At 40.4% G+C, this 22798-nt stretch overlaps 1 protein-coding gene across 1 annotated transcript in view; it reads left to right on the forward strand.

The window, feature by feature from the left end:
• Positions 1-16307: 16307 nt before the first annotated feature.
• The window catches only part of LOC113612447 (teneurin-1), a 112331-nt gene continuing 105840 nt past the window's right edge, over positions 16308-22798 (forward strand). Inside the window, exons 1-3 of the mRNA XM_027092335.1 lie at positions 16308-16559; positions 20998-21076; positions 21958-22050. Coding sequence (XP_026948136.1) covers positions 16308-16559; positions 20998-21076; positions 21958-22050 — 424 coding nt within the window. The remainder of the gene's footprint in view (positions 16560-20997; positions 21077-21957; positions 22051-22798) is intronic.

Here is a 22798-nt window from a genome sequence, read left to right on the forward strand (position 1 = left end):
ATTGGTTGCTACTGTATTTGCCAGTTCCTTATGCATTTGGAGAGCAGCTCAACTCCGCGGGGTGAAACGTCTGCCTTCTCATACACCAACTGCAAGTTCCAGGATTCTGTTAAAGCGGCTGCTGTCAGAAAGAAACCTTGCCTTGTTACTCTGAGCAAGGAGCCACACACAGCCATTCTCATTAAAGTCAGTTGGAATTTTGGACAAGTCTTAAGTATAAATCATAACATGATTAGCTCATAGAGTTTTCTCAAGAGAAAGTAAATCTAATAAAAATTAGAGGGAACTTATTAAGTGGCCGCCTTGTTGCTATTTGCTATGACTAGGGGAAAAAATAATATAATTGTGGGGTTTGCAGCCAGTGCACTTTTTTGTTGTGGGCTAGAGAGCAATTCAGACATGAGGAGGTGAAGAGGATGTCTCATTACCATTGCACTGGGGATACTTTATATAAGCATTTCCTGCCACAGAGTTGGGAGGATCTTTGCTCCTGAGAGGGAAAAAGCAGGCTCCAAACCACCATCGGAGGTCACCAGGGCACACTACTTACTTGCAAAACTGCACAATCAACTTCCGGAGAAGAGATTCTAGGGGAGCACATCAGGCTTCAAATGTGTAAGAGGCAGATCCTGACAATAGCAGGGAAGGAGATGTGGCTTTAAGGGAACTTGTAATCATTATCGTTGTGATTATTTATTAATCAAGACTTTTAAGTGTTGGCAAGAGAAGCAGAAACTGTGTTATTCTTCACACCAACATGGCCCTAAGTGTGCTTTCTCACCCCCTGATTTTTCCAACATGAGATACAGTGCTCTCTTTGGCTTTTGGGTTTGATTCCCCAACTTGAACTGATCAAATGCAATCTTGAAAGAATGCACTTTAGAATCATAGAGTGAAATGCTAAAGGGGGACTGTAAGAATTATCTAGTACAGCAGTCTTTGATCTGAGATCTTTATTTAGACTTCAGGAGATCCGTGAACCCCCTAGAATTATATTTAAAATTTTGTGTGCATATGCGTTTTTCTAGGAGGAAGATCCATAACTTTTATCACATTCATAACAAAAGGTTCCCTGACCCAAAAGGGTCTAAGAACCACCAATTCTAGTCCATCCTCTCCCCTCCTTTGTTACAATGAAGAACAGACTCCCAGAGATGGAGAATAATATGCCTGCAACCACACAGCTAGTTAATGGCAGACCCAAGAATTGAAGTCTCTTCTGACTCTAGGTCTGAAACCAGTTATCTCCACTATACCAGAGTTGTTTTAGCAAAGCACTGGGGACATGATAAGATATCAAGGAGATTGTAGACAGCAATGATTTGTGCCACACGTGTAACCTGAACTAGATTACCTTTGAGATCCTCTTCACCACTGAAATTCTGTGTTTCTATCCATCTTAATAGAGAACAGCATTGAACCAGATGATCCCAAACTAATTTCCCTTTAGAAATCATTTCCACTGTATGATTAGTCTTTCCTGCTTCCTATTGATCTCCCTTGCTAATAGTGCTTGGTTAGGGCTAATACTAAAATGAGTTTGCATTCCAAGAGTCTTCACCAGCTGATGGCAGGGTAGAAGGGCATCCCCATCAGGACCAGCTGCATAATTTGCAGGGCCCAGTGTTAAATGAAAATACCCAGCCTCTTGTTAAAAAAGTACTAAGGATTTCAAGACAGTGACAGGAGAACCTTAAACCAAGTATGGGGCCCTTCTAAGCGTGAAGATGGTCCTGGTCCCTTTTAAAGCTTTGATGGAGCGGGGACAAAGAGAAGTCAGCCTGTGGTTTAAAATTGGCCACAGATGACCCCCCAAAGGTAACGAGTTGTATATTCACAATCATAAGGACTTTTTAGCTTATCTGTGCATGTGCTTGCACACACACATGCACGTGCACACCTAAATCAGTTGGACTAAAATTACCATCTTTTCTCTTCACCTAATGCCCAAATCCAAAACTAGTCTGCTTGAATTTTTCCTCTTAGGACCTATTGCACTGGCATTGTTTAAGCACACATTTTCATTACCAGTTTTCATAACCAGATGACAAAGAAAGAAATGAGTTCTCCAGGGGCATCTGAAGAGTCAGGTAGAGGCAGGTACTCGAAAGCAATAGCACACGACCAGCTAGGGATATTTTAAGCTGTCAGAAAGGGGGAAAAGCAGCTAGCTTTGGGCTATGCAGTGTGATGAGCCAATACTCTCAGGCTTAGAACATTATGAGGACACAAAGCATTTTAAATTCAAGAATCAGAACTCTGGGGTTCCAACAGGTAAGCAGATTTACCAACTGAGAAAATGGTTGGGACTTGGTATACTTGAGTTCTACATATTTCAGTAGAGCAGAGGCACCCAAGTTATCACATTCTGCACTTCCCATTTTAGCGCCATACTGGGGTTCCCAGTTTAATGCACGACATCCGTGCTTCATAAGGGTTGGAGCCAAATGTTGGGTGATGTCCCATTGGTTAGAAACCAAAGTCTAACATGCACAAAGTGGAATTTACACTCACAGTGCTTGTAGCACTCTAAGCAAACTCAGACTTCTTGGCAAACTAAAGGCCAGTTAGCGTGGGAGAAAATATAAATGGGCGAATCGATTTTTATTAGTCTCATGTGTAGTCAGTTGTTGTATAAGTGACCCAGTACTCCAAAGCCAGCTTCCTAAGTGCATTTTGCACTCCAGAGAGATCAGAAAACAACTTTCCCTGCACTTCTACTACAAAGGTAAAGAAAGAAATTGTATCACCACAGCTTAAGCCTTCAGGGAGCTTATTTCTTCAGTTTTACAACGCAGCCTTTTACCCAAAAGCGCATACTAAAGCTTGATGTCCAAAACATATGGTGCATACCTAATGACAGCCTCAGTGAGTCACTCATTCATATATTTATCCAATATGCACTGACTGGTCACTTTCGGATGCCCGATGCTATGCTAGGTGAAAAGTATTTGTGATCAAATTTCAACCCAAATCAGAATTCAATAGCAGATGTGTTAGCCAGAGGTTTACCAACCAGTGCAAAAATGAAGCAAATCTTTTTAAATGTTCTAATGTGTTATTAACTCTTTGTTTGCAGTGTCTGTGGGATATGAATATGAAATGTGCCCCGACTTTATTCTCTGGGAAAAAAGGACTGTTATCTTACAAGGTTTCGAGATGGATGCTTCTAACCTAGGAGGCTGGTCATTGAATAAGCATCATATTTTGAACCCTCAAAGTGGTAAGCACATTTTTTGATATTTATTAATACTATTTTCCTAATGCTATATACGTATATATGTAATACTTATTGCAGAAAATTTGGAAAAGTACAAGGAAAAAAGTACTTATAAGTCCACCACCTAGAGGTGACCACATTATATTTCTTTTCAAATGGATCTGATTTCAAATTAGTGCTAGTAGAGTGAGACCTCCTCACAAAGTAATATGAAACTGGGTTTTGAGAATCATCTGTCGGGGCTTCCCTGGTGGCGCAGTGGTTAAGAATCCATCTGCCAGTGCACGTGACATGGGTTCGAGCCCTGGTCCAGGAAGATCCCACACGCCACGGAGCAACTAAGCCCGTGCACCACAACTACTGAGACTGCGCTCTAGAGCCCGCGAGCCACACCTACTGAAGCCCGCGCGCCTGGAGCCCGTGCTCTGCAACAAGAGAAGCCACCGCAATGAGAAGACCGTGCACCGCAATGAAGCGTAGCCCCCGCTCGCCGCAACTAGAGAAAGCCCGCACGCAGCAACAAAGACCCAGTGCAGCCAAAAATAAATTAAATAAATAAATTTATTTTTAAAAAATCATCTGTCATTACTGCACTATCCCAGGTGGTTAACCAGTTTATCTGACATTGTAACCAACTTCTAAAAATTGGAATAATATTTGCCGTATTTCATATGATCTAAGACACCATCGATTATAAGTACACCATTATTTTATTGAAAACGGTGTCAATTAAACAGTGACACACATTGATTGCAAGATACATACTTATTCCAGAGATGTGAAAATAGGAAGCAAAATGTGCATCTTAGAATTAATGAATAATCTAAGTGATACAGTTTTCAAAGAGTTTTAGTGAACTCTGTCCCATTTTAAACACAACAACCCTGCAGTGTGGCCTTAACCCCATTTAAAAATCAAGACTCCGAAGCTGAGTCACGTTACTTTCCCCTAGGGCTCACAGTAAGTGGCCAAGAGCTGTCCATGTGCTCTTTCTCTACGCCAGTTTTTTATCCACATAAATGTCAGTATATGCAGTAAGAAGCTAGGGGTAGAGTAAAGGGACAGTAATGGGTAATAGAGAAAAAGAGGTAAGAGGAACGCAGGGGAAGAAGAGAAAGAATCTGGGAAAAGGCTACAGCTCTGGACTTCACTTAGTTTTAAGCCTCCTAAGTCCTGGACTTAGGAAAGAGGGAAAAGCAGTGAGAATCAGGACACTCTCATCTTCAACCTTTGCCTTCTTTGTACCACTTTTCCTGCTGTCGCTTTCTCCTAGTTTGTAATTTAAATGGTAAATAAATCAGGAGAGGAGACCACAGGTGGCCCTTAAGTCCATGCTTCTCTCAGACAAACTGATTTTGCTACCCTGGTTATAAATGCTTCATCCAAGTCACTTCACCTCCTTTTGCTGGGAAACCAATCGTTGGTGTTTCCATCCAGCGTCATTTGAACATCTACTGGTAAGTTTTCACTGTGAAATCATATTCCTTTTCATCTGAAGAGGCAGATTCTGACCAACCTTTAGTAGAATGTGTACTTTGGGTTATTTCTCCAGGACTGGGGAAATGAATGTATATATGAGGCAGCTACACCCTTCCGTCCAGCTGCCCTTGTATCCCTCTTACCTTTGTGAAATAGCTGGCTAAGGCCGGGTTATCTTGTAAGGCCATGAACTGACCAAGGCTAAGAGATCCGTTTTATAATCACACCTATGGTCTTATTCATTTGCACCGTAGTTAAATCAACCAATCCAACCAGCCACACAGGCTGGGAAATTTTGATCGGCAAAGCTAACCAGGTTTGCTTCAACCACAGAATGAGACCACCTACCAGAGTCCCAGTGTGGGCCCTGAAGATGGAGTCCATTGCCATATGCCCTTGTTATACCTTCTTCCCCCCATTGAAGGAAGATCCCAAATTCCACTTCCGACTGTTTGTTTTTTTAAGAGCAAAGATTCAGGCACGGATATAAAATGTCAACTTTTTTTCTGTTGTCAAAAGGAGAATCACAGTTTTAAAAGTATAAAAACGAAAGGGCAGATGCCACTTATTAAATTATTAGGTTTTTTGTTTTGATTTGAAAGAGTTTGACATTTTAAGCAGCCGTTTCTTTTCCACTCACTTTTATTGGCTCGTATGGATTGTCTCTTTCAAATGCCTGTCATTGACATTAAACACAAAGTGGAAATGACCTCAATCCAGCCCCCAGCTGTGTGCTCCCAGTCCTATATTCTCTTACCATTTGCTTCACCCAGGTTTAAGAATTCAGAACAGAGGGGAGCCATTCAGAGAGTTGGCTTTAGGGGCCCCCCTGATTTCCACAGATGTGTCCTTTTCACCCCTAATTCGCCAGTAATTGGTTTTTAGGTAATAGGTACCAAGTTATTTCTGGGAATCTTTTTAACAGCCTTACTGAAGTATAACTTATACACCACAGAATTTACCCATTTTAAGTGTACACTTCAATGCTTTTTAGTAAATGGTAGAGTTGTGTAACCGTCACCACCACAGAGTTTTAGAATGTTTTTATCACCCCAAAAGATCCCTTGTACTCACCCCAACCCCACTAAATCTACTTTCTGTCTCTTTCTGAGAATTTCATTCTGAGAAAGAAACCTTACTTAAGATAGATTTTTTAAAAGGAAGATTTGTTCATTTTATCATCTCATTTGTAGGCACATTGTATTTCTCACCAAGAACTGGTCACACTTGCCAGGAAACAGATCTGAAGGCAGCTCTGCCAGTGCCTTTCAGCCTGCCCTTGGACACGAACACCTCTCTTGGGACATTTTCAGAATCTAAATCCCACCCATAAATGCAGTTTTAGAAACAGGAATGATAAGTGTGAAGGAGCAGCTTTGAGAGGACCAATTAGAAAGCAATGCTCTTTCCCCCTCAGGTCAGACAGTCTTTTCTGACTGATTAAGGCCAGAGCCTAACTCTTTAGGCACCCCGCTTTTTTGATCTGAGACAGATAGCAGATTAGAAACAAGAATCTATCTTCCCCCAATTTCCTCTCGCTGGTTAAAAAGACACCTGTAATTAGATTGGATGTCTGCTGCCATTCAATTCTGCAGTTTTTCTTTGGCTCCAAAATCATTATGCAGCGGGTAGTTTCTAGTAGGCAGTGTTTTCAGACCATTTGTCATTTCAGTTGCAGCAATTGTATTTACCTGACAATTAACCATTGGTTGTGGAGCATTGTTTCCAAATATTATGCCTGATATATGGAGATGGTTCCTGCTTTCACTGTGAGATTAAAAAAAAAACAACTAGGAACTTGTGTTTTTCAATATTATTCCTTCAAAATACATCTTCTTAGTGATTACAGAGAGTACATATTTATTCTTTTAAGATAAATCAGTTCTTTAAAATTATGCCAGTTGAGTGTTTAAAATTATTAGAAAAAACAATCCAGGGTTCTAATTGGGTATTGTCATCTGTCTGAAATGGATAAAGAATTTCCTTTAACTTAGCTTCCAAGATAGGCCAGTAGTTTGTTGGCAAATGGTTTTAGTGGGAGGACAAGTAAGTTTCCATTGATCATGTTGGCATATCTCCCAGTTTGTGTTTATATCCTCTCAGTCAAGTCCTAAGAGAAATATGTATTGGGTCCCATGTTGTTCATAAGCCTGAAAAATGGTTTCTTCTTTGAAATCAGCATAAAGCACCACTCACTGGCTCCCAAGGGGAATTTTTATTTCAAACTTATTTATAAGCTTCAAAAGAAGTTCTGAGCAAGGTAGCAGGAAGGTATGAGTAGTGTGTTTAAAAGTATGCTTAACTTACTATACAACAGGCTTGACTTTTTGGCAGAGGAAAGGAAACCTTGGGGGAGATCTAAAATGTGCTGTAGGGCTCCAGCCAGTGGGGTTTCTTTGTTGACTGTAAACAAGACACCCAATCCTTAGCAGGAAGTTGGCCTTCATATAAATAATGTGCGTAGTCTCAGGATCATTTGATTCTGTTTTCAAAATGAGCATGTGTGGCAGAATAAACTGGAAAGGAGGCAGCAGTAATTGATCAAGATTTCCAGGAACATAAACAAAATATTTTCAAAGCAACCTTTTGCAGAAGAATTGGTGTTAAATCATTGTTGCTAGATGGTATGCCCCGGTTCTATGTAATGGAAGGTTAAACAGATTCTTGAAACAACAAAAACACCCTTCAAAATGATCTATCTTTCCAGGGCAATACAAAAGGGGTTTGCCCATTTTTGTTTTGATTGCTTCAGCTTTAAACAGGAATGGTAATTTCAGTACACGGGCACTTTAGTACCTTGCATGAAAGCAAGACATCAATTGTTGAGATGTAATCAGAAAGTACATTGCCTTATGTTTTATTTCCTTTAATCATTCTTCTTCTTTGATGGAGTGCTGGGCTTTCTAATAGAAAAGAGGAGTTTTAGAATTGCAGGCTTAGAAGAATGGTTTAGAATAGCCATCTTAGTTTTTAAATTGGCAGGAGCCTGGTAATAACATGTCATTTTGAAGGTAATTGTTAACTATACCATTATATTAATATAAAAAAATGGAGATCTATCTGTGAAAATAGATGTTAATAGCAAGTCTGCTATTTCCAAGCCCATACTTGGAAATATTTTTGAATGATATACCCTGTAGTGCATTGCTGAAATACTGACATGCTAAACAGTTGGTTTTCTCATTTATTAAAGAACATATCATGGTCTCATTGGTAGGATATTCAGTGAGTGATCATCAGGAGATTTCTTTTCAATGATGTTGTGCAACCGTCATGCCAGTTCTCATTCACTTTCTCCCAATTCATTTAAATTGCAGTATTGATCACATTGCAATTAAGTGTTTTTTGAGAAATGAAATTCCATCCTATTAATCTAACTTAATTAACTACTCTAAATCTTAAGAAATTTCTTTACTGCCTAATAAAGTTATTAATAAAATAAATAAGAAAGTAGTGAGCCTCAAGATATCTATCTCATGGTTCTACAATGACAGACCAATTTGTTGGGGCATAAGCTCATAGCTGGTCCTGCAGATCATATGTTGAAAAAATAGCCAGAAATCACCTTGTGAGGGAAAGTAAAATTACTTTAGATTTGAAATGCAAAGGCTATATGAGTATGGGATTTCTGTTTCCTGGAAGGCCCCTTCTAGGTTCCTATTTGGTGCCATGGTTTTGTGCGTGTTTTACCCTCTTGTCTATTTTTGCCAGCAACGTTCCTATTTCAGAGTGATCAGTAGTTTCTGTTGTAGGACTGTGGGACTAAAAGTTGGAAGAAAACCGAGGGAGACATTTCAGGAAATGTTTAGGGAGAGTAACAGGTAGTCCGAGGAGATAGATAGCAGGGGTCATGGGAGAAACAATAAGACTGGACAGGATAACTGCATTCATTCATTTGCTGTCAGTTACTTCAGCCTGACACATTGGCATGCCTTCTCACCACATGGCTTTTTTTTTTTTTTTTATACCTGTCCTGGCTCATTCTGGGCAGACTTGAGCTATTTAGCACAGCAGTACTTGTTCCTTGGGTTTTCTGCCCAGGCTCAGCAGGTTTTCAAAATCATTGGAATTTGGACAAGGAAACTATAAGAGACTCAAAGCTTATTTTCAACATTTACTGAGCACTTATAACAACTTGGCCACAGGGATGGGCGCTGAAACGCAGGAAGGAGTAAGACAGAGGGTGCGCCTTCAAGGAGCTCGTGTTCTAATGGGGAAGATAGAGAAGTAGTGAAAACCGTATCATACATGTGTCAAGTGTTATAACAGAGCTATGGAAAACTGCACATACAGAGGAGGAAGTAACTAATTCTGGCTGGATAGAGCATTGGGGAAGAACTGAGCTGAGCTTTGGAGGATAGGTAAGAATTTCCCAAACAAACAAGATGAGGAAGGCATTCAGGATAGAGGGACTAGCGAAGTACAAAAGCAGAGAGGAAGGACTTCCCTGGTGGTCCAGCAGTTAAGAATCTACCTTCCAGTGCAGGGGACGTGGGATCGATCCCTGGTCGAGGATCTAAGATCCCACATGCTGCACGGCAACTAGAGAGAAGCCCACGTGCCACAACAAAGACCTGACACAGCCATAAATAAATAAATAATTTTTTTTAAAAAGCAGAGAGGAATGGAAGCATGTGAAAATACTTGTAAATAGTTTGCTGTAGCTGAAGCTCGGGATACACATGAGAGGGCGATGAGACAGAAGGCTGAAGAAAGAGGCAAGCGCCAAATCATGCAGGGCTTTGTATTCCTTAATAATAAGGAATGGACCCCTTACTCCACAGAGGGTATGGAACTATTAAAAGGTTTTCAGCCACAGATTGACATAATCTCTATGGCAGGAGTGTGGACAGTGGTTTGGAGATGGGTATGCATGGAGACCAGGAGACCCAGAATTTAAGACAAACTGAACGAAAGCAGTCGTGGTAGAAACGGAGACCATGAAACTGGTTCAGCATATTTTAGGAGATAGACTCAATGGGGGTTTAGTAATTAATTAGGTTTAGAGAGTGAGGAAAAGAAGAGCCACAGTGGTGCCCACATTCCCAACTTGGGTAAATACACGCCTAGTGATACCTCGGAAGATCAGTGGGGAACACAGAAGGAGGAGGAGGGTTTGGTAGGGGAGTGCAGAAAAATAAAATAAAAATAACGAGTTCAGTGTTCAATTTGTTGAGTTTGAGGTACCTGTGAGGCATCCAAGTAAAGAGATCTACTAGGAAATTGCATGTCAGGTGAAAACTCTAGACTAGACAGGAGAAAGTTTCAGCATAGAGAGATGGGAGTTAAAGCCGTGGGAATGGATGAGATTGCCCAAAGAAAATGACTGCAGAGTATTTTCCAGCATTCTCATAAGTCAGTATCTCTATTTCCTGCACTGATGATAGTGAGATATGGTCCAAAAGAGTGGAAAATTCAAGTCCTTTTCTTATATCTTTGAAGTGCATTCTAGCAATATGATTTCTTTTCTTTTCACAGAAGTAGATTACCTTCCTGATTGTGTTTTGCTAAGGTTAATATTAAATTGACTGATACTCCCTTTTCACGAAGCCGTTGCATAGTGCGGGTGGTTTGAAGTCAGACAGGTGTGCGCCAGGCATCAGAAGAAAGCCAGCCAGAGATGAAAAATCAGCCATGGATGATTCACAGAGCCCAAAGTGAACAGGAGATCATTAAAAGTTAGTCATTAAATGCTCCATTGAGGCATTTAGAATCAACATTAAAAGGACTGGGTATATTACTCCATTTCACAGATGGGCAAACTGAGGCAAAGTGTTATGCTGTCATTTGTTGTAGCTGTGCAGTTAACTAAAACCTGGGGCAATGCGCTTCACTCTCAAGTTCTTTTATAGCAGGCCAACGCTCCTTCCTGCTTTGAACAATGAGAAATTAAAATATCACTGAGAATACTGTGAGGTAATTTTTTTAATTCTTTTTTTTTTTTCCCTTGGATCTAGGAATCATACACAAAGGGAATGGAGAAAATATGTTCATTTCCCAGCAGCCTCCAGTCATATCAACCATAATGGGTAATGGACACCAACGGAGTGTTGCCTGCACCAACTGCAATGGCCTCGCCCACAACAACAAACTCTTTGCTCCCGTTGCCTTAGCTTCTGGCCCTGATGGTAGTGTGTATGTTGGTGACTTCAATTTTGTAAGGCGAATATTTCCCTCGGGAAACTCCGTTAGTATTTTGGAATTAAGGTAAGTCTCCTCTAATCTCTGTGTTTGCTTAGTGGATAAGGAAAAAGCAAGAATGAGAAAACAGGAAGAGACAAGGCATTGCCAGAAGGAGCAGAAAATGCAGTTGCCCATATTGTAGTACTGAGCTAAGATGCAGGAATAGGGGCACAGACATAGGTCACCATGGCTACTCGTACTTGAAGAAACCTTTGAGCACTGCTTTGGAGAACCAGGAAGTGTTGACATCGCTGTATGTGTGGCCTTCCCTGGGTGCATCCTGTCACTGACGTGGATCTCAGTACTTCTGAGTGCTCAGGTAAGTCACTCAACCCGTGCTCTGGCCACTATGAAGACTGATCAGAAATATCTAGTATTCATTCTAGCAGGTAGAGGTGTTGTCAAATCCAAAAGGCTAAATTTTCTAAGTTCTCCAGGTCCAGTCTTTTGAAGTGATCAGTTCATCAAAAGGAAAATTGCCGTCTGTGTTTGTGTGACATTTTGAGGAAGGATTACTTTTTTATCCTTAAAAGCTCTAATCCATTGGAAAAAATGATTAAAGCATTCATCTTTAGGCTTTCTTCCTCTGTTTTAGGAATTTTCTTGAGAGTACAAAGTATTTTGGCACCTTTTGAAAGGAATTCATACCTTTTGGTATTTCATATTTTGAAGTTACACAAAGATAGCAAGTAAATAGACCATGGCTTAATCAGCTTTATTTCTCCCTTTCTAAGGATATAAGACCAAATATATGTCCCCTGGAGTCCTAGAAAAGGAAAACATCCTCTCTCATCCCAGTAGAGATAAACAGACCTGTTTCCCTTTCCCTGGGTAAACTGGTAGAGCCTTTCTTCTCATTGGTTATCACAGCTTTATCCCTGACACATGCCTTCAGGGCATTAGGCTGAAAATTTCCCTATGTTCCAGAAGACTTTGGCGCCACTCTATAAACTATTCCACAAAACAGTTCTTGCCTCATTCATCACCTCATTGACCTGAAAAGTAGTGACTGGGAGAATAGAGACAATGATGGAACAACTTGTATGTATGGAAGCACAGTCAAGACCAGTGAAAGCACATGCAAAATCTTGGGTCATTTTCATTTAATACTCATGTTGACACAAACGTGGAAATTTGAATACATAAGGACAGTCCTCGAAATTTTTCAGATTCTCGTGCTTTGCTTTGGAATCTACCTCCCGTTTCTCAGACTGAGTTAGTCTTTCATAGCTAGCTGGGGAAATCTTCTAGTCCCAAGCCCCCATCCATTTTTCACATTAATTCACTCCAGTTTTAATACATTTCTTAATTATAATTGCAAACGCTGTCATAGAGAACAAAGCTGTTAAATCCCTTGACTGATAAAAAAATAGATTGTAAAATTAAGATTTTATAAAGATAAAGCACATCTACAGAGTCTAGAGAGGTACTAATTCATAGCACCCTGCCCTAATCAAATGTTCATGTACCTCGGGACGTCATACCTCACCAGGATTTGTCATTACAAGCACTATATCCCTTTGGGTACCTACTTACTGGAAAGTCAATAAGGAAGGCCAAGATGGCTGTATGCCTGGATTTGCAAATGTTTTATACAACATTCTATGTTGTTTTCAAAATCCTAGGGAAGTTCTGTCCACCTGATGCCGAACATGGGTGGAGCACTGAACAATTCATTCACCATCTGAATATTTCCAGGCATGCAGATCTTGACCATCGGGTAGACAGAGACCTTGTCTTGCTGACCCTATATAGCCAACCCTATAAAACCTATATAGCTAGCCCCTATATAGCTAACTCCTCAGAGGAAAAAACCATAGGATTATCTATAAAAACAAAAAAGAAAACCCAGCTAAATTTAGTCCCTTCCGTTGTAATTTAAATGCAAATTTACCTAAGGTGGAGCAATTGTCATTCATCAAGGAGATTCTCCCTCGTCAAGGATCCTTAACAGTTCACAAATTTGAATTTTAGTCCAAAGTACCTTATGACCTTCAACACAAAGTCATTTGAAGACTAAAGTAGAATAACTTGGACCCTAATTGCAGTGATTTTCTCAGTATAAAGGAAAATTCATTTCTGATGGCGTGAAGTATTTTCCAATCCCTCTATTCCTTCTTACTCCAAAACACTGCTCTCTCTCACTGTCACAGCTCTTCAAATGCATAGGCGAGTGCACACCATGAGCTCATACACCCAGGCTCTCACTTAGCCTGAGTCTCCCTAGCTGACTCTTCTGAGCTGACTTCCTGTAGAGCAATTCTTCCTAACATTCTTTTTTTCTGTACGCGGGCCTCTCACTGTTGTGGCCTCTCCCGTTGCGGAGCACAGGCTCCAGACGCACAGGCTCAGCGGCCATGGCTCACGGGCCCAGCCGCTCCGCGGCATGTGGGATCTTCCCGGACCGGGGCACGAACCCTCGTCCCCTGCATCGGCAGGGCGACTCTCAACCACTGCGCCACCAGGGAAGCCCCCTAACATTCTTTTGTAAAATTCTCAGATTTTTTTGAGAATCTATTGTATGTTACGTGCCTTCTCCCCAGAAAAAAACATTCACAAAAAATTCAGGGGTCACATATTTTCCCTCTCCCCACATTCCCCCCTCCTGTGGATGAAGCCCTTTCATAGACTCATGGTTAAGATTCCCTGCATTAGGTTCAAGAAGAAAAAAATAGTTCTTCCTTCTCTACTCCGACACTCCTCTGACTGGCCATCGGAGGAATAAGCTGATTGAATATATATATATATATGATCATTTTGACCTAATTAACAGGTAACTCCCTATTTGACTGCAGTCAATACCATCCACCCAGTCTGTGACAGCAAACATTATCTGTCATGTTTACTCAGAAACTAATATAGCTCTTATTAGATTCACTTTTTTAAAAAAAGTATCTATCCTGATCGGTAGCCTATACTGTACACATTGCATCTTTCACATACAATTGGTGAATTTTTATATTTGCTTTGTAACTTTTCCAGGCTTAAACTTCCTGGGGAGAAATAAGTTGATATAAGGGGCTTTGCTAGCTTAACAACCATAATGTTCATTGAATTCTACTGTAGATAGACAGAAACTTCATTTTGTACCAGTTTTTGGTTGATGTTAAAATCAGTTAATGTAATTACCCCCCCTCCAGTGCATATTAGTCATTTTATTTGGTTGAGTCATCTGTTTCCTTGGAAACACAGACTATATATAGTCATTATGTTATTAGTTGCATTTAAAGCTGTGAATGAAAGAGCAATATCGTCAACAAGTTGTTACAGAAAGGGATACAGAACATTCTAGATCTTCACTCTCTGTCAGGTTATTCATTATATAACTTAACTACTCTGTTTTCTACTTTTCTATCTATAAAATTGGCTTCACGTTAATATTTGAGCATCCTCTTACATGTCTGATACGGTTTAACTTGTTTTAAGATCCACAGATGTGTACTTCTCAGCCCAGAGTTTGATGACATTTTGAGAGGACATAAAGCTTGCTCCTACTGGTTGCCCTTCTAGATTTCCTTCTCTTTCATCCTCTTGTTCCATTTTGGGCCACATTGAACAATTCCAGATGCCCCTTGACATTTCAAAGATTAGAAGACTATAGATTTTTCCTCTCAGCTCTACCGATCCAAACTGTCCCCAATTGAGTTTCTTTCATCTGACCTCAAAAATAATTTCATTTTCATTGTTGGATGATCATTTATTTCCTCAAGCTGATCCCCCATTGGCTGAATGGGGAGGGTAAGGAAAAGTCAGTTATGTGATTATTATTAGCAACATGCCAAGAACAACAATATTATTTCTTGTTATTTAAGTATATAGTATCCCTTTGCCTGTTTACTGCAGATGTCATCTGCACATATACATCTTAGTGCTTCCTTCCAGTGAGAAATTGAGATAAAATAATAAAGAAGGGAAGCTTATAAGATCATGCGATTAAACCCAAGGGAGTCTCAAAAATACATTCTGTGAAGATTTTTTTTTAAGATAGATTTATTTCCATATGAGATAGTTTAGGCCTAGGTATCCCTAGTGACTTGCTTCTCGTGTTAAAATTTTAAACACACACACATATTTCAGTAACGCAAAAGTGATATCACAGATTTGTGAGCTTAGCGATAGAAGGAGTCCATGGAGGTATCTGGTACAACGTAGTGCCCACTGCATCCCTGACGGTTGATCATCTCTACTTTGTTTGATCCTTTTCAATAACAGAAAACTTACGTATCTCTCTAGACAGTCCACTGCATCTTTGGAATGCTCTGTTGAAAATTCTTCCTTATATTGTCTTCATGAAACATCCACTCAGTAGTGGCAAATGTTAACATCTGAAGCACAGAAGCCACTTCCCTTGTTTACCTGAGAAACTTTCACAAGTGTAAAGACAGATTACCATAGGTTCCTGAGCTTTCTCTTCTTCATTTTCTACATCCCCAAGTCCTTCAACTATTTCTCATCAATTAATGGCTCTGTTTCCTCTTCCTTTGATTATGGCCTCAGGGTCATTTTTCAGTTTTCTAAAACTTACATGGATAGTTATATAAGTAAAAACAGGAGACACCATGTCAAGTGCTTTGCAAGAATTTAAGTATGAATATCCTCTTGCTCCCCTCTCATCTTCTAATTTCATGAATCTATTAGAAAACTTATTAAGCATAACTGGAAATGACTTATTCTTTATAAAAACCTCATGCTGTTATTCTTCAAGATGCTGTTATTCTCCAGATATTTATTTTGTCCTTTCATTAAAAATGAAAGAAAGAAAAAACAGTAAGAGCCTGGCAGATGCTTCTTGGTACCTTGAGTAATTTGGACTTGACAAATGTCAATGTGACATGAAAATTTCTCTTGAGATGTTACTGTTTCTTTTACAGTGACTGGTGAATATTTCCTACATTGTTCTCAGGACTCAACTCCTGTCATTGACTAGGTATTGAGTAGAACTGGAATAGCACCCATTTAGGGGCAGTTAGCATGCTGAGGGGCATATGGAATGTGGACTGTGAGGGCTTTGAAAATATCTGAGAAGTGACCAAGAACCTTCCTCTTGTCAGCAGCGCTGGAGCTACAAAGACAGAAACAAACTGCACGTAGATGAAATAGGTGGTTACCTTCCCAGTGTAATCTCACGTATTAACATTGACACTCAAAGGCTCCCTTTACGTCACCCCAAAACATCTTCGCTGGCCTTCCACAGTGCCCCAATTTCCACTCTAAGAAATGTGTTCCTCTGAGTTGAGACATTGCCTCTCCAAGAGTCCCCAACACAGGAACCTGTGTTAGAATGACCCATCAAGCTAAAGTCATCATTAATCCCTGGGCATGGATTCGTTTGTGAGACTGCTTTTCAAACGAACTGCTAACTGAAAGCAGGACCCTAAACACAAGACAGGTAAGTTGAGATAAGGCCAAGGGACAGAGCCAGAGAATGAGGACAGTCTTAGATGAGGGTTTGCTGAAGTTGGAAGATCTAAGAAGTCAACGAGTGGCAGGAGTGGGAACTCGGTCTTCAAAGGAAGACTACCATGGGACGATGAGCAGGCAGGGAAGTTCGTTCTTTGACTTCAGATATTTCTGGCTACATATGAGGGAAGAAGCTGAAAACAGCATGAAGAACAAGCAAAGTGCTGCAACCAACACAGAGCAGGCCACGACTGGTCGCGAGACAGCACCTCCGAAGGTGGCACGTCCCTTTTTTCTCCATCCCCCACCTCACTGAATATATGAAGAATAGGTCAGAAGTGATGCTAAGTGAAAGAAACCAGACGCAAAAGGATACGTATTATATGATTCTGTTCATACGAAATGTCCAGAAGAAGCAAATCCATAGAGGCAGAAAGCAGATTAATGGTTGCCTGGGGCTGGGGGAGCCGGGGAAATGGGGAACGACTGCTGATGGGCACGGGGTTTCCTCATGGGATGATGAAAATGTTCTGGAATTCAGTGATAGTGATGGTTGCACAACTCTATGAATGTACTGGAAACTGCTGAATTGCACTTTTTAGAAGCGTGAATTTTATGGTTTGTGAATTATATCTCAATAAAAAGTTTTTAATTAAAAAAGAATAGACAACCCTTTTAATCATGTAGGTCCTGAACAAAATCAAAGATCTACTTAAAGGTCCTACCATCAGGAGCATTTATTGCTCTAAAAAGATTCGCCATTCCACTCCTTTCTCCGAACTCACCGCAAGCTTCAAGTCAGTCAGTTGCCAGGTGGTGATGCCCGCTGATGGGCCCAGGCACTTGTGAAGCGCTCACACGCTGACACCTCAGCATGCAGTCCATTGCCAGCTAGACAGCAGACCGACTTTGGTGGTAGCTCAATCCTAAATCTTTAACAGTTAAAGTAATTCTGGGACAGAACAAGGTCACACACTGGAAATAAATTCCGTCATTTTCACTTCCTCCCTCTGAGATGCTAACGAGAGAAGCTGTTCTGCATAATATGGGACATCTTTCCAAATTCACAGTGACATTATTGGCAGGATCAGAAGAAGCTGCAAGAAACTCAGACCATCCCCCTCCCCACACCTTGCCATCACCTAAGAATTTCAGAACCCTTTGTAGCCACACAAATGGTTCTGTACCATGAGACTCTGTGGTAGACGAAACCATGCTTTAATGAGATCCTTTTAGTATTTTTACAACTCAGCTTCCTTCAGGAAGATCAACCCTGTAATGGTGATTAGAGCCAGCCTCAAGCACACTCAGCCTGTAATTTAGAGACCATGAAAACAAGCAAGTGTCTGAAGACAAAAAAACTCAAAGAGGTTCAAATGTCTGGGGCCAGATTTCTAATCACATCTCCCCACTCTTACCTTTTGATCTTTTGTGTCAACCCAGGGGATACCCACCCTTTTGAGGTGGCCCCATGAAACAGAAAAGTCAGTGGGTCCTCACCATAACCCAACTAGTAAAATCCCAGAAAGATTCTCTTTAAAAAGACTTGAATCAGTAGTTGCAGATGGCTTCAAAAGAAATCATTTTGTATCTTTTCTTCTTTCCTGATGTTCCAAAGAATAAGAACATTTTCTAGTTTAGATAAAAAGATTTGTTATCTTCATATTTTTCAAAATGACATAAGGGCCAGGTTTAAAAGGATTTTAAAATTTAAATGACTATATTTCACAGATGATTATAGCCTTTTAATTCTGGGTAGATTTGACCCAAAGTCAGTCCTGTCCACGGACTGTGCTCCCGGGGTGAGAAGACCCATACCAGGTCGCAGAGTGAAATAGCCTAGGCAGTGCCCTGTGCCAAGAGGCTTACAGATCAGGGGCTCCCCAAAGCGTTCTGCTGCTTCTGACATAGTTCTGTTTTGCCCACCCCGGTTGCCCCCTTGGTGCATGGATAACTGGACAACACAAGGCCCTAGGAGTTTGATGTAAATGGTGTTTTATTGAAGCTATTTTGAGGCAGCAGTTTTGATGCCAGGGACATTCTATCATGGTCGAAGAGAAAACTTTTATACTTTCAATTTGTTAAATTGTTTAATATTGCTAAATAATGTGCTAATGTTCACAAGACATGTCCCTGTCTTATCTCTGCAATCACATAAGTGGCTTAAAGTTGGGTTTGGGATGTCTGTTGCACGCAAGACTTGATAATGAAAGAGTTTGCATTTTGATAAAGTGGCTTTCAAAATAACTAATAAGAACCTGCTGTATTAAAAAATAAATAAAATAAAATTCAAAAAAACAGAAAAACAAAATAGAGCCTAGAACAGTCAGACCCTTTGCAGTGGCTGCTTCTTCAAAACCTAGCCTAGTGGTTCTTAAACCTTATTCTGCCTCAGAATCACCACCTGAGTTCGTTCAAAATGGAATTCCTGGGAATTCCACTCCCACTTCAAGGTCCTGATTCATATGACTGGGGAGAGCCCCAGGAAACTGCGTATGTGGCAAGAACCCAACCGATTCCAATGAAAACGGTCCCGAGTGAACTTTTTGAAAAAACTGCCTTAGAGCTTTGCCCACCCACCAAGCAGGATATTCAGTCACCTTGACACCATTTTAGGAGGAGCAGCCTGGAGGGATTGGGTCCACATCTGGAGGGATTGGCTTGCACATCTAAGTGATCCCTGTGGAGTCCCTCTAATAGCCACAAGCTGAGTTAGGAATTGAACGGGTGTGTCTGGTTAGGTTTGGCTTGTTGAATGACACTGATGACTCTCTGTTTGCTTTTACTTGCCACTCGTGGATACCTTGTGCACCCTAGAAACAGAGATACCAGACATAGGTAAGCAAATCACATGGGTGGCTACCTAATGCCCCTTCTTGCCTAAGACGCCACCTCCTAATAATGCGCTAACAGGGAAACTTCTTAAGTAAGGTTAAAGGCATAATGTGAACGTGAACTTGGAAGTTATAACTCAGGTAAGTGTCTTCCAAAAGGAGAGAGCTCCACTAAGTGGGAATTTGCTGGAGGATCAAAATATACCAAAAAGAAAACAAGATAAGTGGAAGCTGGCCGTTCAGTACTTCATGGGAAAGCAAAACTTTCAGGCTTATGTTTTCCTTAGGTGATATCACAAGTGAGTCTGTAAGTTCAAATAGATTCGATGTTTTCAAGTTGCAGGTAGAGAGAGAGGTAGCACAGCAATCTTCCTGCTTCCAGGAATGTAGTTGACGTGTGTATTAAGAGAGAGTGCCCATGATGACCTTCTTGAATAAGATTTTTCCATTTTCCTCTTATGTGACCTCATGGTTTCTATTTTATCCCACCAAAAAAATAATAAACTTTAAACTGACCATTTACTGACAAGGGCACATAACTCTGAAATTAGTCATAATGAGTATTTGTATTCAATTTGTTTATGCATTACACTTGTCAAAACTGTTCTAAATTACCTGAAATTGCAAAGGAGAAAATTGAATTTGTTCACTTTCAAATGCCAATTGTCATCAAAATGGCGCTGGTAGGGTTTGTAATTTGGATTTTGTTTGGGAGATGCCACTTCCTAAATACCAGTGCACAAGATCAGCCTTTCTACTTTGGCATAACTGATTCCTTAAGCAAATTAAATTGGTTATCAAATTGCTTTCTGGTAAAATGTTGCCCAGTATTAATTATAAGCATTAATTGCCCATTTAACAATCTGTGTGATTTTAACTAGCATGAATGAAGGGATCTTTGCTAAGTTGAAGGGCATTGCTTGAATATAAAACGAACCAGAAGGTGACAATAAGTGTAACAACACTGAAGTTGTAAGAGAAATCTTCACGTATCTCAAATTGCAATACGCGTTTAGACACAAGGGATTAGAACAAATTGGAATGTAGTCCAGTGGTTTTTCTTTCTCAGGTTTGGCATGTTTCCACAAAGTAGAAAGAAACAATCTCAAAAGAGCTGACGTGCACTTGGGAAATGGCATGAAATGGCAAGAAATTGCATCTCAATATAGAAGACCTTCCTGACTGTTGGCTGTCAAGAAAATAACCATCAGATTTGAATTTGGTGCGTTGGGCTGTTCTATTTTCTAAAGGCCAGTGTGCAAAGTTTGAGAACAGCCTCGCTGAGCAACATAGTTAGAAGAAGACAGTAACGCTGATTTTTTTTTTTTTTTTTTTGCCACTTTCAGAACAAGACTATTCTTGTAGGTATTTATTTTGCATACACAGTCACATATGATCTAATCTAATATTAGTCCAAGCACAGGCTTGTTGGTGACCTTGGGCGAGCCTTCTACGTGTCTGGGTTTCCCCAGCTGAGGTTTGAGAAGAATGATAATTCCAACTTCCCTCACAGGCACATAGGGGATATTCAATAGTAAATGAAAGGAATGCATTCCAAAGTGCTTTTGTGCAAATAACATTTCTCTTGGAAAAATAGCCTATGGACTTCTCCTAAACAAAACATGATTGATCTGGCTCAGTTGAAACTTCCACAGACTGGCTACCAAAGTATTGAAGGTTATTTCAGGGAAGGGTTGTGACCCCTTCTGTATTCTAGAAAGATCTAAGGGCACTGGAAAAATTTTATTCTGAAGGCAAAAAGTGCAAGTAAATATGTCAAAACTTTTACTCAAACCCCTATTTAAGCAGTCTTTGCTACAGAGATGCTTTGTCTGATATGACTGCCAAATCAATTCTGGAATCTGTTGGGACCCTTTACAGTTTATTTACAGCAGCTGTCATGGTGGTTCCAGGGTTGAAGATGTCCCTGGAATCTACCGGATTCTCTTATTTGATGAAGGTAAGTAGAAAAAAATCAAGTATTCCGATTGGATTTGATTTTTTTCCAATTAAAACCGTAAACTGGGTCTCAAATCAGTATTTGCCAGCCTTACTATCATTAATATAAATATGCTTAGAGGGCAAATGCAATTACAAATACAATCAGGAACATGCCAGTCCTTAAGAGTATCTTAATTATTCTAATGACCTTCTCCCCTCCATTTTGCTTGGCTAAGTAGCCAAGGCCCGAACTCCTCTATGTCTTAGTTAGTTTCATGTCCTACAGTTTAGTTCAGCACTTCCTGAACATCAACCCTGTCAGACCCTCTGTTGGCACTGAGGTAGAGAGCGGAATAATGTTCTTGCCTGCAAAGAGTTCACAGTGTGTCTGGAGAGAGAGAGATGTGGAAAAAATAGTGCTTACACCCAGCACTCAGATCTCAGTTTCTAATACCATTCTTCAATGAAAGGAACCAGGGGTCCTTGGAGAAATGATTCGTTCCAGTCCTGGAGCAGGGATTATACAAGATGAGCCTGCAACATCTTGTACTTCCAGAAAGTAAGGAAGTGCTCAAAAAAAAACCAAAACGCACCAACATTGATGGGGGTTTATGAGGGGCACATAAGCCCACAGAAAGAGCTCCCAATGGCTAAAGCTGGAACAATTTGAGCAACAAAATAAAGTCACATTAGAGTTTAATGCAAAGTATAAAGCAAATATCCATGAGTCCATACTGATATAAATAAATGGTTGAGTTCATAAATAAATGGAGGAGAAAAGATAAGGTTCTCATGCAGAAGAACTCCAAATAATTTATGTAGCTACTCGACCCTCAAGGAGGTGGAGTATAGCTCCCTACTCCTTAAGTGTTGCCTTGGCAGAATGACTTCCTTCCAAAGAATACAATGTGGAAAGTAAGAGAGAAAGTAAATTTGCAGAGGAGAAACTTGACAAACGCTACCTCAGCCAGGCGATCGAGGTCAACATCAACAGTAAGTCATGTTGATATTACTACCCTTGATTTGATTTGATGAGAATGGCACTTTACCCTTGTGGTCTTCCTCCCCGAAACCTGTAGTCGCTGTCTAACTATGAGAAAAAAGAAAAATCAGACTACGTTGCCGTGGGGGCATCCTACACAATATCTGACCTGTACTCCTTAAAACTATCAGGGTCATCAAAAACAAGGGAAGTCTAAGAAACTGTCACAGCCCAGGGGAGCCTAAGGAGACGAAGACTAAATATAACTTGGTATCCTAGGTGGAATCCTGAAACAGAAAAAGGATATTAATTAAAAACTAAGGAAATAGGAGTAAAGTATGGACTTCATAATTTAAAACAATAATGCTAATACAATGTGATAGCTGCTGCTAGGTCACGTGTCCCTCCTATCTGCTCATTTCTCTCCCTTTCTTCTTCTGTTGTAACACTTGGATTTATGACAGTCATAGCCTATTTACTGATCTGACTCCCCCACTAGACTGTGAGTTCCATGCAGCAAGGGGCTGTATTGGGCACACAGGTAGGTCTCCAGACCATAGCACAGTTCCTTGGCACATTGTTTGCACTTAGTAAATACTTCTGAATGACTTGAATAAATCCACAATACAGAAATGGTATTACCAAGCAAGGAGTGCAGCTGAGAGATGTCAGGACTAATGACGGTGGAGATAAAGAGAAGTGGGCAGATTAGAAAAGAGTTTAGGAGGTAGAATTTTTTTTTAATGATGTTTTACTGGA

Source organism: Aethalodelphis obliquidens, unplaced genomic scaffold (assembly GCF_003676395.1).
Source record: "Aethalodelphis obliquidens isolate GAN/ISIS:26980383/991018 unplaced genomic scaffold, ASM367639v1 scaffold77, whole genome shotgun sequence".
Lineage (NCBI taxonomy): Eukaryota > Metazoa > Chordata > Mammalia > Artiodactyla > Delphinidae > Aethalodelphis > Aethalodelphis obliquidens.